Source organism: Rhinolophus hipposideros (genome assembly GCF_964194185.1).
Source record: "Rhinolophus hipposideros genome assembly, chromosome: 22".
NCBI lineage: Eukaryota > Metazoa > Chordata > Mammalia > Chiroptera > Rhinolophidae > Rhinolophus > Rhinolophus hipposideros.
In genome coordinates this window covers 24586381-24601428 of record NC_138068.1, presented here as the reverse complement: position 1 = coordinate 24601428, position 15048 = coordinate 24586381, and the positions used below count along the sequence as shown (strand labels likewise).

General features: G+C 43.7%; 1 protein-coding gene across 2 annotated transcripts; it reads left to right on the top strand.

Annotated features, from left to right (window-relative positions):
* The first annotated feature begins 5232 nt into the window (after positions 1-5232).
* SNRPB (small nuclear ribonucleoprotein polypeptides B and B1) lies at positions 5233-13459 on the top strand. 2 transcript variants are annotated; one of them, XM_081033707.1, is made up of 7 exons: positions 5233-5344; positions 7561-7712; positions 9550-9661; positions 11169-11321; positions 11862-12000; positions 12310-12435; positions 13301-13459. In XM_081033707.1, exons 1-7 carry the CDS (start codon positions 5342-5344, stop codon positions 13336-13338), a joined length of 723 nt encoding a protein of 240 aa, XP_080889833.1. In that variant the 5' UTR covers positions 5233-5341; the 3' UTR covers positions 13339-13459. The 2 variants fall into 2 exon arrangements, with proteins under 2 accessions (XP_080889833.1, XP_080889834.1); XM_081033708.1 differs by having other exon boundaries at positions 13154-13459.
* The last annotated feature ends 1589 nt before the right edge of the window (positions 13460-15048 follow it).

The window sequence follows — 15048 nt, the reverse complement described above, 5'->3', positions numbered from 1 at the left end:
AGAGAGGGGACCAACCTGTAAAAATTTTAGCGTAAATGAATTTTGCAGTATCGGAGATGTGTCTGACTAATAAAATTGAGAAAACATTTCAGATCAGATTTGGCACAGGAATTATTTGGGGATTGAAGATCTGAAGAGATGATGCAGGGAAACTGAGAAAACTTAAAGTAAGGCGTGAGGAGCAGCACAGAGTAGGATAAATTTGGGAAATCAGAAGTGTTGCCATTGCACATACAAAATTTACAGGACAACTGTAGCGATCACGTGGACAGAAAAAGATAGACTTTGTAGGGTTTGTCTTCAAAGCACTTTGTGATCGTCTTGATGCAGAAGATAGGGGAGAATTTAAATGATTCCCACAAATACAGCTTTCCAACAGTAGAAACATCTGCAAAAGATAAAAAGTTCTCATCACTCCAAGAATTCAAGCAGAAAGACAACATCTTATCCGTGTTTATCATAAGAATAGTTGCTTCTCTAGAGGGTAGGTTGATTGGCTATCCTCTTTCCCCCATCTGAATCCCGCATTATGCTGACCTATGTGGTGGAATCTGTTTGTGTGTATGTAGAATGGTACCACTTATCAATATATTGTCTCAGCTCCAAATTCACCTTTTGTTGCCTGATCTGTGAAAGTGGATCTGGGCCCTTTAAATATTTTTCCTTTGCCAGCTGGCATGAGCAGGCTCTGGAGCAACGCTGCAGGAGGAAGGGTTCCTCTTTCTTGTTTCAGTTGGCTCTTTCACTAGACTCCTGGAGAGTACCCCCTTTTCCTCCACTCGTCAGCCAGCACAGTTTTTCCATGCCAGATGCCTGCAGGACATATCTTCCTCCACCGATTGGCCACCCTGTCTTCTCCACCTCTCCACTCAGGCAGTGGTGGCACAGTAGGGCGTCCAAAGAGCACAGGCCTGTGCCCAGCCTAGGCTGCTGCTCCTTCACCCTCTTTTCAGCCCCCAGGAAACACACCCTGGGGCCCCACTGGACTGGCTTGTTGGCAAGCAGATCATCTGATTTTAATTCCATGGAGAGGCCCAGGGCCTCCCCAGCCTGTGTGCCACTCCCAAGATCCTCTTCTCAGCTCCATGTGCATGTGCACCAGGGTCCCAACAGCTACCCGTAGCTGCCCCAGCCTAAGCCATGCACAGAAGTACATTAGGTTCTTACAGCTTTTCAGCCTCTATTTCCAGCAGTGCCCATCAGCCCGAGGCCCTTCAGACACAGACACTGTGTGATCCAGTCTTTGTGTCAACATTAACTCCCTACTCTCTGCACACTCAACTTGATTTGTGCATCTGCCTACCAGCTTTGGCTTGCCTGTGTTCCAGAAGGTTATTCCTGCTTGCCTGTTGACTGCAGACCAGCTCTGGCCTGTGCAAAGCACCCGCTAACACAACTTTTCCATCACCCAGTGGGTTGTGACCACACCTCCAATGAGGGCTGAACCCCAGCCTTGGGGAGGGAAACTTCCTTTCAGGTTTATCCTTCCTTAGTACTTTCCCTCAGCTAAGGGGTTTCTTTCAATATGTACAGTTCCTCTCCTATCATTGCATAATAATTCTTTATGTTAAATTTCCCATTTAAATTTTTACTGTGTGGTTTCTGTCTCCTTATTGGACCTAGATTCATACAGATGTGAACGTGTGTGTGTAGTTTTTATATGAGGGCAAAGACATGAACTTTTGATGGCATTTATTCAATGAACCCATAAGCCAAAGAAATGACTCAAGTCAAAGTTATTATTAATACAAAGTGAGGCTACGGCCCTGAATCCAGACACAGAAATCTAATGCGCTAGACCTGGGAATGGCAAACTACAGCCTGACGGCTGAATCTGGACTGCCACCTAGTTTTGTAAGGCCTGTGAACTAAGAATGGTTTTTACATTTTAAAGGGTTGAAAATAATCAAAATAATAACATTTTGTGACATATTTGTGTCCATAAATAAAGTTTTATTGTAACATAGGCACACATTCATGTATTATCCATAGCTTCTTTCATGCTACAATGGTTGAGTTGAGTAATTACATCAGAGACCATATGGCCCACAAATCCTAAAATACTATCTGATCCTTAACAGAAAAAGTTTGCTTATCCCTGATCTCGACTGAACCTTGGGAGCACTTTACCAAAAGCCAAATGAATAACCCATTTAACTTCATGCTCTGGAATTCATGACTCCTTTTTTCTTATATGTAGAAACTGACAAGCTGATTCTAAAGTTTGTATGGAATTTCAAGGGATCCAGAATGGCAAAATAATTTGGCAAAAGAAAAATTAGGAGGACTCACATTTTCTGATTTCAAAACTTACTACAAAGCAATGATACTAACATAAGGATAGACATATAGATCAATGGAATAGAATCTAGAAGTCAGAAATAAATCCATGTGTCTACAGTTAACTGATTTTCCACAAGGGTGCCAAGACTATTCAATGGGGGAAGAAATAGTCTTTTCAATAAGTGGTGCTGTGACACTGGATATCTACCTGCAAAAGAGTAAAGTTTGAACCTTACCTTATGCTGTATATAAATATTATTAAAAATGTATCAAAGATCTAAATGTAAGAACAAAAACTATAAAACTATGAGAAGAAAACATGGCTAAATCTTCATGATCTTGGATTTGGCAAAGGATTCTTAGATAATACTACCAAAAGCATGAGCGACAAAAGGAAAAAAGATAAATTAGACTTCACAAAATTAAAAACTTGTGCAGGACATTATTGAGAAAGTGAAAAGACAATCCACAGAATGAGAGAAAATGTTTATTAATCATACCTGATATGAGATATGGGACTTGTAGCTAGAATACATAAAGAACTCTTAAAATGCAATCAGAAAAGATAAATAACCCAAGAATGATATACAAATGGCCAATAAGTACATGAAAAGATGCTCAACATCATTAGTCACTAGGGACATGCAAATCAAAACCACAATTGGATAAATACCACTTCACACACCTAGGATGGTTGAATTCAAAAGTCAATAATAAGGGTTGGTGAAGATGTGGAGAAATCAGAACCCTCATACACTGCTTGTGGGAATGTAAAATAATGCAGCCACTTTGGAAAGCAGTCTGGCAGTTCCTCAGTTAACCAGTTACCAGCAATTCTACTCCTAAGTATATATGAAAGGGAAATGAAAGCATATGTCTACATGAAATTTGCACACATATGTTTAAAACAGCATTATTCATAATCGCTAAAAAGTGTAAACAACTCAAATGTCCATCAACTGATGACAGAATAAACAAAAGTGACATATCCCTACAAAGAAATACTATTCAGCGATAAAAAGAAATGAAGTACTGATATGTGGCACAACATGAATGAACCTTAAAAATATTATGCTAAGTGAAAGAAAGCAGTTACCAAAGACCACAGATATTATATGATCCCCTTGATAAAAACTGTCTGGAATGTCCTTCACTTTATTCAGGTCTCTGCTCATGTGCCAAACCTCAGAGAAGCTTCCTCTGACCATCTAGCCAACATTGCAACCTATCACTCTCAGTCCCCCTTCCCTACTTTATTTTTTTTCATATCACTCTAATGTTACTTTCTAGAATGTATTCATTTGGTTTATTGTCTGCCTTTCTCCCTAGAACGTGAGCTCCTTCAGGGAAGGGACATTGTATCTCAGTAACAGTGCATGGCCTTAGTAGGTGCTAAATAAATATTTTTCAAAATGCATGCATCAGTGATATGTTAAGAGGCAGGGTAATTTGGGAGCAGCTGAGGAGCCAGATGGTACCATATGTCTGTTCTGACTCTGCCACCTTGGACAAGATAATTCATCTCTCTGAGCCTCCATTCTCTTCCTCTACAGGTTGACAGAAACAGGACAACAGAATATACATCTTAGGGTGGTGTGAGGATTACAAGGTCCTGAAGTGGGGGCTTTCCTTGCTGGCTTTGAGGAACAGCAAAGAGACTGGTGTGGCTGGAGGATGATGAATGAGGGGAACGTTGAAGGAGATGAGGGCTGATTTTATTCCATGTCTGCTGGGAGTTATTGGGAGGTGGAGAGCAGGGCAATGACATCATTTGATAAAACCCCAGTACATTAGAGAAGAATCCCTCTGGCTGCTGTGAGAGCAAGAGAGGAAGCAAAGAACAGTTAGGGGCTCATTCGGTGATCCAAGTCAGAGATAATGGTGGCTAGGACTGGCGTGGTAGCAGTGGAGCTGGTGTCAACAGTCAGATTCAAGACATTTTGAAGGTGAAGCCCATAGGATTTGCTGTTTGATTATGAGATGGGAGAGAAATAGGAATCAAGGATGCTACCAAATTTGTCATTTTGTTTTCTAACCCAAGAGACTTCTGAGATGGGAAACACTGGTAGAAAGTGGGGTCGGGAAGAAAAGTAAATAGAATCAAGAATTCAATTTTCAACGTTAAATTTAGTATGACTATTAGACATCCACGTCAAGCAGGTGGCTGGATATAAAAGACCAGGAGTTAAATGAAGACACCAGAGTTAGAAGAATAGATTTGAAAAAAGCCTGAACCTATAGGTAGCATTCAAAAGACATGGGACTGGATGGCATTGATTGATTGAGTCAAATAATTATTAAGCCTTCATTTTTTTGCCAAGCAGTGTTTTAGGCAGTGCAGCAATGAACAATACACAAAAAATCATACGTTGGAACTTGCATTCTAATAGGGAGGGACAGCAAAATAACAAAAAAAATAGTATGTTAGCGATCAGTGTTAAAGAGAAAAATAAAACAGGGATGAGTGGGAAGGTTGTTGCAATTTTCAACATATTGGCCAGGGAAGTCCTCAGTGGGAAAATGTTATTTGAACTTAAGGCTTGAAGTTGGGGGCATGAGCTATGAATACACCTGGAGCACTAGCATTCCAGACAGAGGCAACAGCAAATAAATGCAAAGGTGCTGAGGCAGGAGCACGTCCAGCAAGTTCACGGAAAAGTGGGGACAGTGGCTATAGAGCAGAGAGTAGGGGCAGAGTAGTGGGAGATGAGGACCGAGAGTTAACGGGCCGGGCCGGGGGGATGACAGTGTTTGGAGGAGCAGCTCCTGCAGGAAGGTGTCCAAAGAGAATCCTAAACTAACCGCGTTCAGTTCGGTTAGCGCTGCCGGACCTCCCAACCTCCCCCCAGCCCAACCTCCCGCCCCACTGAGATTACTTTTCCGCACGGTGGGCGGAACGCGAGGGCAGGGCTCTGGGACCGGAAGTAGTTTTCTACCCGAACCCATTTTGCTCCCGGACGTATTTCCGGTAGCGGCGGCGGGAAGCTGGCGACGGGAGGCCCTCTAGGCTTCCCCACAGGCGAATCCGGCGGGAATCCAAGCCATCAGAACCGCCACCATGGTGAGGAGGCGCAGGCTGGCGGCGCGGGAGCTTCCGAGTCTGTTGTTCAGGCGGGGACCGGGACTGATTGGCCGGGGAGGCCGTGGTTGGCCGCTCATGGCGATGAAGGCCCGGGCCGCGGCCGCTCGGTCAGGGCACTAAAGACCCGAGACCTTGGTGGTTGGGCGGGTAGGGGGAGGGGAAGGCTGGAACTGAGGGGCAAGGCCCGGGTCGCTCGGTGGGGGCGAGGATGGAACTGCGGCTCTCCACGCCGCTGTAGCCACAGTACTTGGGATCCCGTAGGTACTAAGTAAACTTTTGTAGAAGAAATGTGTCCTGGGGTTTTCGGAGCAGGCACGAGAGCCGCGGGAGGACTGAGGCTCAGGCGTGTGAAGGGGGTGAGGGTGTGAGCAGTTACGGAAAGAGTGCACGGGCCTGCGGCCGAAACGGGGGTGTTCCTGGGGCTCGCAGGTGGCGGGGGCGGGGGCGGCGGGCCGACTGAGAATGTTTGGAGGAGGAGGTGAACTCATTTCTTCAGCACGTCTGGTCTGAGGACGTCGGACTTTGCAGGCGCTGGGGCTGCGCAACGGGAGGTTCCCTCCACCGAATCGACTCTGTGGTTGGGGACGCCGGGAACTATTGGGTGGGTGCAAAAGTAATTGCGGGTTTTTGCAACTTTTAGCCTTTTAACACCGCGGTTGCTTTCGCACCCACCTAATAGAATTCAGAGTGGTCATAAGAATGCTGTAAGGAGAAGAGGATTCCTGAGCAGAAGTGTTAAAAGGTTGTTGGGTGTTTTCCCAGCGGAAGGGAGAGGGGATGCGTTAGATAAGAAAGGGTGCGAGAGCAAAGCATGATCGGTGGCACTATTGAAAGTTGCTGGGGGGGGGGCAGGGAAGAGCCGGAAGGGGGGGGGAGGAATTGGCAGGAGGTTGGTCACTAAAAGGCTGGCGTTCTGCTCCGTCCCGCTGGTGGTGCGGCGTGCCACTGAAGGCGTGGAAGGAGCGACATGGCATGAGTCGAAGTTGTGCTTAGAAAGGTTACTTTGTTCCGTAGCCGTCAGGTGTAGGGTGAAGTGGAGGCAGGGAAACCTGGCAGGGTGTTGTTTGGGGGGATTTTGTCTCCCAGCTTCGGTGGCCTCATGTGTAAACCGGGAACAGTGGGGCTGATTTTGAGATTTAAATGAGATACACAGTGCTTATCACAGTGCTTGGTGCACAGTGAGCACCCAGGAAGAGGTGGTTGTTGCTGGGTGGACCCAAAAAATGTTGCCGTAAAGGTTCAGATCTGTGCGGCCAGAAGCTGTGTGATCACCTGCCGGTTAAAAAAGAAGAGTCATCTAAGAGGGACTGAACCATATCACCTGGGTCTCCAGGGGGAAAGTCAAGGTGCTGATGCACACATTCGTGGGTTCAGAAACCCGTTCTTGTCCAAGCTCACAGAGATGAACAGCCTACCCAGGCCTGGCACTTTGAAGGCACTTGGATGACTTAGGACTGGCCCACGCCACTCAGACTGATGGGAGGCCGATGATACACAGGTCAAATGCCAGGTCACTTATTTCTAGAGAGAACGATAACTGCCAGGGGCACCTGACCATTCGCATTGTGATGTGCATATAGTCTGTTTTAGCAAAGCTATACTGGAATCCAAGTAATAAAGCAGAATCGGTTATTGGGTTCATTAAGAAGTGTAGCAAGTTACGTATTCTTAAAGACCACGTGTGTTCAAACCGATTAGCACACTGGTCACCAGAAAGCTTTCCTCCCAAAGGTAGTCTCGGAGGCACACTTATTTGGGGATTGCGTTCTCACCTCCACGCTGACCAGCTCCTTTCTGATAAGCTTCTGGTTGACTGGATTTTTAACGCCAGTCCCATTCCAGCTCTTTCCTCAGTCTTTAATGGGATGTGGGTGACAGCACTGGAGTCACACACCTAGAATCCACAGTGGCAGGTGACTAATCTCCTATGCGTGGATTGGATTAGTTTGGAGACATCCTGCACTCACCCCTGAAACACAGGCAATTGTAATAGGAAATGATGTGAAGGGGAGGGGAATACTAGTAGTGGGTAGAGGTCAGGGCTGAACACGGGGTGACACGGGCTGGAAGACAACTGAGGATCTGCTGAGAAAGACAGGCACGTGGCAAAGAAGGCCACAGCAGACTTGAGGAAGGACTAGGGGTGTGTGGGCCCCAAGGAGCTGAGTGTCATCCCCGCTGATCTCTCCTTGCAGACCGTGGGCAAGAGCAGCAAGATGCTGCAGCACATCGACTACAGGATGAGGTGCATCCTGCAGGACGGCCGCATCTTCATTGGCACCTTCAAGGCCTTCGACAAGCACATGAACTTGATCCTGTGTGACTGCGATGAATTCAGGAAGATCAAGTGAGGAGTGGGCTGTGGGGAGGGGTTTGGGTGCTGCGGGTGGATTGGGTGGGCGGGCCAAGTGACAGGTCATGTAGCTAGCTGGTTTCTGTCAGTTTGTTTGCTCTCCTGTTTCAGAGGGCAGATTTAAATGGGAACATTGGTCACTAAGAAGTCTCCTTCCTTAGCCCAGCAAGCCTGTTCTGTAGTTGTAGCAGATGACGAGTTGTAAGGAGAGCTGCTAGGCTTTTTGTTTCTCTGACTCTCTTGTGCCCCTGGGTACTGGGGTAAAGGGCTCTCATGTTCTCCCCACAGGTGTGTGAGGGGGGAGAGCTTGATTTTCTGGCCTCAGTGCCTATTTGTAAAGCTGTAGCCTAAAGGGCTTTCCCAATGCAGCCTGGTCTGAAACTGCTTTAAGAAGCCTCTGACCCTCTTCAGGGTAAGTGCTCAGCTCCCTGTGTGGGTTTGGGGCCAGTGATTTTTGTTGGCATTTATAGAAACAATTGGAGATATTTTCTGCTTTCCTATAATTCCATAAGTTATTTGTTAACTACTTTGTCTTAAGATTCACAGATCTTAAGCTTCTGGCCTATTAAAATATGTGGTCTAGCTTTTTGTCATGTTTTTATATTCAAGGCATCTTGAGACTCAAAGGTTATGTGACTTCCGTGGTCATTCAGCAGTCTTTTGCCATGTGCATTGTCCATGTTATGTTGTTAGCAGTTGTGACAACATGATTTTGATTCCCTTTGGGACTGTTGTTTTCTTTGTGGCATGAGGTCTAGAAATATAGGACAAAAAATGTGGTAGGGATGGCTGAGTGCCAAGTGTACACATTAGAGAAGGGGTAGAACTATTCCAAATGGGTTTTTTTTCTGTTTTTTAAATTTAACTTTATTCTGATAATAAATAAAATGTTTACAAAATATTTTTTAAAAATACAGAAAAATATATGCAAAAAATGCCCACAAAGGTTTTTTAAAAAAATTGTGAAAGGGCAATATATGTTTTTATTAAAAAGGAAGAAAATATAGATAAGCTAAAAAAGAAAGGAAAAAATGTCCACCTACTGAAAACCACTGTTAATTTCTTTTTCCATTTTATTTTTATTTTCTTAATTAAAGTTTATTGGGGTGACAGTTGTTAGTAGTTCCATAGGTTTCAGGTGTACAATTCTGTAATACATCATCTATATATCATATTATGTAAACTGCTGTTAATAAAAAACAGCATTAAAATGAAATCTTCACATTGTTTTTTAAAATCAGGTATTTTGTCTTTATTTTTAGGGTACTGGCTTTTTCTTTCCTTCCCCTACCTTGTTATTTTCCCCACTTTACATTCATATTTGGTTTATCCTTTTCTGGATGTGGCTGTTTGGAGATTTTTGTTTTCGTGCTTTGAGGACAGAGGTGTAGTTCTGGTGTCGTTAACTCTTACCTTTTTTTATGGCTTCTCTTTGATGGAGGTGAGGGACAAAGTGATAGGCCTGTGAGGTTGAGTTGCTACTAGCAGGATCCTGCATGTAAGTGGGGTGAGTGGGATTAACATTTGACTGAGAAAGGCCTTAACAATTGCCCAGAATAACATTTGGGCCAGGGCTAGGCTTTTTTGATTCTTTTCTTATCTCTTGGTCCGGGCATCCTCTTTGCATGGGAAACAGCCACTTAAGGGGTTACAGATTAAGCTTGTGAAGATCATCTAGGGGGCCTGTCTTAGGGGAAGTTAATGGACCATTTGTCAGGATACAGATTGTAAAACAAATCTTGTTTTACAAGTCCCCTAGGCAGGTGACCATGAACTTTACCCTCTTTCTAATGCTTGCTTTTTTGGTTTCTTTCCTTAAACCTGTCTTTAGGCCAAAGAACTCAAAACAGGCAGAGAGAGAAGAAAAGCGAGTCCTCGGTCTGGTGCTGCTTCGTGGGGAGAACCTGGTCTCAATGACAGTAGAGGGACCTCCTCCCAAAGATGTAAGAGCCATGAAGCAAGCCTTGTGAAAGAAAGAGCTTACCACGAACCAGGCTGTGTGTTAGGTTCTCTGTTTCATTGCAATACTCACAGGCAGTCTCTGGCTTTGCCCCCCCCCCTTTTTTTTTGTTTTGCCCCTTTTTTACTGATGATAAACAGAATCTTAAAGAGGTTGCCCTGCAAGTAACAAGTGGAGATGGGGGACTAAATAGCATTTGAAGATTTCTAACTTTAAAGCCGTCCCTGCTTTCTCAGTTGATGTACATAGTGAGTCAGTAGAAAAGGAACCTAAGAACCATCTGGGTCAATTCTTAATGCGATGACAGTCTAGCCTGACTTTAAAAACTTGTGACTTCAAAAAGTAGAATATGTACGTATATTGTGCAGTATAGAATAATAGTTAACATTTATTGAGCGTCTGCTGTGTGCCAAGCACTTTAGTATTTAATCCTTGTAACCATATTTTGAGATAAATTATTCGTACTTCATAGATAAAACAAACTGGGTTTTAGTAACTTGCCCAAGGTGTCACATCTAGTAAGTGGTGAAACTGGATTTAATCCCAGGTATTCTTGGTTCTGTAAACACCATCCTACATTTAGAAATAGAGCAGGCTTTAGAGAATCTAATAAAAAAAATTTTGGTTTTCCCTTTTTCATTTTAAGACATTTTTCATCAAAGGAATAATCCTCTTATCCTGTTTTTATTTTTGTCTGCTTGTATATCTGTTTTTGTATATTTAACACATAATATACATGTAATATTTTGTTCTACTTTTTGACTTAACATTGTAAATGTTTTTCTACTTGCTTTATACAAGTCATGTTTTAATGACTAAAGATATTCTCACAAGTGAGTACAGAGTAGTTTATCCTAGTCATTTCTTTGTTGTTGGACTTTAGTTGAAGCTTTTTCCAATATAAATCTGCAAGGGATGTTAACCATATTTTTTGTTTCAAAACATATGTACATATTCATAAGTCTTGGCACCTATTTCCAGTAGAATTTGCTCTTCTCATGTAGCCCATTATAAACCTTCATGAGCACAATCAGTTTTGTCATAATCGCATAATTTGCAGATGTGGAAACAGTCCCAGAATCATGGGATTACTTGCCCTCTGTCACCTACCAGGTGAGAATCAGAGCTGGGACTGGACCTGATGTTTCTTTGATGCCAGGTCAAATGCTTTTTTCTTTTGCACCCCTCTGAATGGAGCACTGGCTCTTGGTTGGTTAATTTTCATAGGAGTGCGCATAGGTGGTTGTGTTGTGGCATGTTTCTCTATCTCTAGACTTACCCTTAAGCTCCTTTGGCCTGCTGCGGGAGTGACAGCTAGGTACATTATCTTGGATGGAGGAGGAATGGTGTTAACCACATATGGGTGGGTAGTGTCTGTAAGTTGTTTTGATGCCCTATAAATCTGAGGGGTTCTCTTGGCAATGGTATTCCAAAGTATATGTCTGATTCTCTAGGCCACAAGCATTTTAGTATGTTTCTTTATTTTTCAGACTGGCATTGCCCGAGTACCACTTGCTGGAGCTGCTGGGGGCCCAGGGATTGGCAGGGCTGCTGGCAGAGGAATCCCAGCTGGTGTTCCCATGCCCCAGGCTCCTGCAGGACTTGCTGGGCCAGTCCGTGGGGTTGGTGGGCCATCTCAACAGGTGAGGACTTGGGGAAGGGCCTCAGTGCCTGGTGGTTAAAAATAAAGCTAGAAGGAGGGTCCGCAGTTTGGGAAGAGTCCAGAATGACCACCCTATGACTGTCAAGCTGTCAGTGTTTCAGTGTGCTTTGTATGTGGTCTTGGAATCAAGTGAAAAGGAAAACTTGTCATTGTAAATTATACTGATGCTATCAAAGATAGGCATGAAAGGTATATTAGCTAACTGTGTTGGAGCACAATGTTTCCATGACAACATTTGAAATATACTTGCTTATAACCTATTATCAGTCATTTGAAAATGCAGGTGCTTTCTCTAATTTGCGTTGGGCCTCTTTAACTCAGGCCTAGAAGATGGGAATTGGGCGCTGAAGTTTGATCTTCTGTGGAAGATGGTTTTGGGTAGGAAGTCTGACGCTCTGAGTTGTAGCTTAGGGGTTTTGGTATCTGCTGTTTATTTACCAAGTTGGGGACGAGAGTTACAAGTTGGGGACGCTGTATTGTACTGTACTATTCTGCTTAATTCTCTCCTGTGTCCTCTTAGGTGATGACTCCCCAAGGAAGAGGCACTGTGGCAGCTGCTGCAGCTGCTGCCACAGCCAGTATTGCAGGGGCCCCAACCCAGTACCCACCCGGCCGTGGGGGTCCTCCCCCGCCTATGGGTCGAGGGGCACCCCCTCCAGGTGAGGAGCGCTTAAGGAGACCATTGCTAATTGATAGAAAATGCCTGAGCTGGATTTATGATGAGATTCAGTCTTAACTGAAACGCATGATGAGTTTCTATAATTAAGCAGGATTACTCTGAGATCCAGCCCGGCTGACTGACCACGGACAAGAGCCATTGGGAACCTTACCTCTGGCTCACGTTCCAGTTGGCTGCTGGGAGGATGGAGTGGTCCATCTGTCTCAGACCTTGGAGGACAGCTTTGTATGTTTCCTGCTACCTTTTCGAAAGACACTTGAGCTGTATTCTTGGCGCTTTTGTCTTCCAGGCATGATGGGCCCACCTCCTGGTATGAGGCCTCCCATGGGTCCCCCAATGGGGATCCCCCCTGGACGAGGAACTCCAATGGGCATGCCCCCTCCAGGAATGCGGCCCCCTCCCCCAGGGATGCGAGGTAAGTGCCTGCAGCAGTGACTTGGACTTTCTTCCTTAGAGCCATATTGGAATGGGAAGTGAGGAAAGATTGGCTTGATTGGATTTACCCTCTGGGTTTTCAGGCTTTAAGCCTAGGGAAGTGAACTCTTAGAGGACAACTTAGCCCAGAAAGGAAAGGGAACACCATTTCTTAAATTGACGTAATTCCCTCTTAGAACAGTTGAAGCAGCCCTGCACCAGTGTACTTCTCAATATCCGAGGTAATATTCTCAGGGCACTGAAGTAATGAATTCTGAGGGTGCTCAATAAAGGTCATGGAATTAATTGTCTTACGCCTTTTGGTTTGATAGAGTTTAGTAATTAAGAGGGCAGTGGGCTTTGCTGTAGTATTTAATATGTATATCTGTTTAAGTCCCGTTTGAGAAACACTGGCATAGATCGGCCCTTTCATTTTATAAATAAGGAAACAGGCCAGAGAGAGCTCAGTGTCCAGATTTCCAGACCACTCATAGTGGTCTTGAAGATAACTCACAGTCATACTAGGTGACCCCTTTTTCTCTAGTCCAGGTTTTCTGTTTTGGGGTTTTGTAAGCGTAGGAACCTAGTCAGCCCCAGAGAAGTCCCCAGTCAGTACATACATCCCTCTGATCACTTGATGACTAGGGTGGGAGGCTGGAGCAGGGATGGGATTTGAGTTGCAGATCAGGCACTGACTGAATTTCTTACTCTTACTTCAGGCCTTCTTTGACCCTTGGCCACAGAGTTACGGAAGTAGCTCCACAGAGGCGTGGGCCCGGTTCCTAAGGGCCACATTACTGCAGACCTGTTTGTTTGTAATGCCGTTGTTCGTGGAGTCTCACCGGATTGTCTGGTTTCCCTTACAGGGCCCCCTCCCCTGGGAATGCGCCCACCAAGGCCCTAGACTCATCTTGGCCCTCCTCAGCTCCCTGCCTGATACGAAAGGCTGTACATAGTCCTTTTATTTCCTTGTGACCTGTGAAACAAAATTTATAATAAACTCTTAATAGGATATTCTAAATGCACCTAGTGGATCTGTTCATTTTTAGAAAAATCTTTGATAATATCGGGTGCTTAATAGAGTCAAGAAGGGGTGCCTTGGAAAAATTAGCCCTAATCTTAGCTGCTTCCTTTAGAAAATATTTTACTACACGTTTGCAGAGATGTACAACATCATACCAAGAGAATACAAAATTGAACTATAACGAGACCTTTTTAACCTATCAAACTGGCAAAGATCAGTTGAAATAAACACTCATACAGTGTTGGTGAGGTTGGAAATTGGTGTATCCTCTTTTGGAAGGAACTTACCTAGATAGCTTCTTGAGCAGTACTTGAGATTATCATTTATTTTTGTACAGTAAAGTATGAAGTAAATACTAAAAATGAAAATCCTATTGAGAAAGGAACAGTTTTTGTATAAATTTCTCCCAGGGTAACACACACACACATAACCTTATCCAACTTTTGCATTGTAGGACTTCCATGATTTTTTCCACCCAAAGTCTATGTTCAGTTGATATGATGGTCACTGAACTACTTAGAACATTGAGCTTAAAGGGTACAGATAATAAGAGGTGGCCACTAATCTTAAATTACTGTCTATGGGGAAGACAATTCTAAATGCAAAGGAGAACTTAAGACGTGGTATGGGGGTGCTTCAGGAATGTAAGGGTGGTTCAACAAACGACATCAGGAAAAACAAGGAAAAAGCCTCATCATCTCAGTAGATGCAGAAAAAGCATTTGGCAAAATTCTAACACCCTTTTATGATAGAAACACTAAAATTAATAGAAAGGAACTATCTAAACATGATAAAGGGGTTCATAAAAAACCCACAGCTAACAAAGTGAAAGGCTGAAAACCCCTAAGATCTGAAGCAAGACAAGGGTGCCACTTTGGCCACTGCTATTTGACGTTGTACTGGAAGTTCTAGCCAGAACAATTAGGCAAGAAAAAGAAAAGGTTCAAATTGGAAAGGAGGAAGTAAAACTTAAATATCCTATATATAGGTAATTCCAAAGAATCCATAAGACAGGTGCTAGAGCTGGTAAATGAATTTACCAAAATTGCAGGGTAAAAGATCACACAAAAATCAGTTGTATTTCTACATACCAGCAATGAACAATCCGAAAAGGAAATTTTAAAAATTCTATTTATAACAGCATCCAAAAGAATAAAATGCCTAAAAATGAATTTAACCAAGGAGGTAAAAGAATTGTACACTGAAAACCACAAGCATCCTGAAAGAAGGGAAACCTAAGTAAATGGGAAGACACCTCATGTTCATGGATTAGAAGACTTAATATTAAAATGGCAGCATTCCCCAAAGGGGTCTGTAGGTTCAGTGCAATCACTATCAAAATTCCAGTGGCTTTCTCAGAAATGGATAAATAAGCTGAACCTCAAATTTATAAGAAGCTGCAAGGGGTCCCAAATAGCAAAAAATCCTGAAAAAGAACCACGTTGAAGGACTCACACTTCTGATTTAAAATAGAATTAGGCCAATGTGAATAGAATTGCGAATCCAGAAGTAAACTTGGCAAGTGTGGCCGATTGATTTTTGACAGTGCCAAGACCTTTCACTGGGAAAAGAATAGTCTCTCCAACAAAT

Bases quoted from the DNA above. Each gene is read 5' to 3' on its own strand.
- SNRPB (XM_081033707.1), top strand. The intron at 7,713-9,549 runs GTGAGGAGTGGG...ACCTGTCTTTAG, and splicing joins GATGAATTCAGGAAGATCAA to GCCAAAGAACTCAAAACAGG. The intron at 12,001-12,309 runs GTGAGGAGCGCT...TTTGTCTTCCAG, and splicing joins TCGAGGGGCACCCCCTCCAG to GCATGATGGGCCCACCTCCT.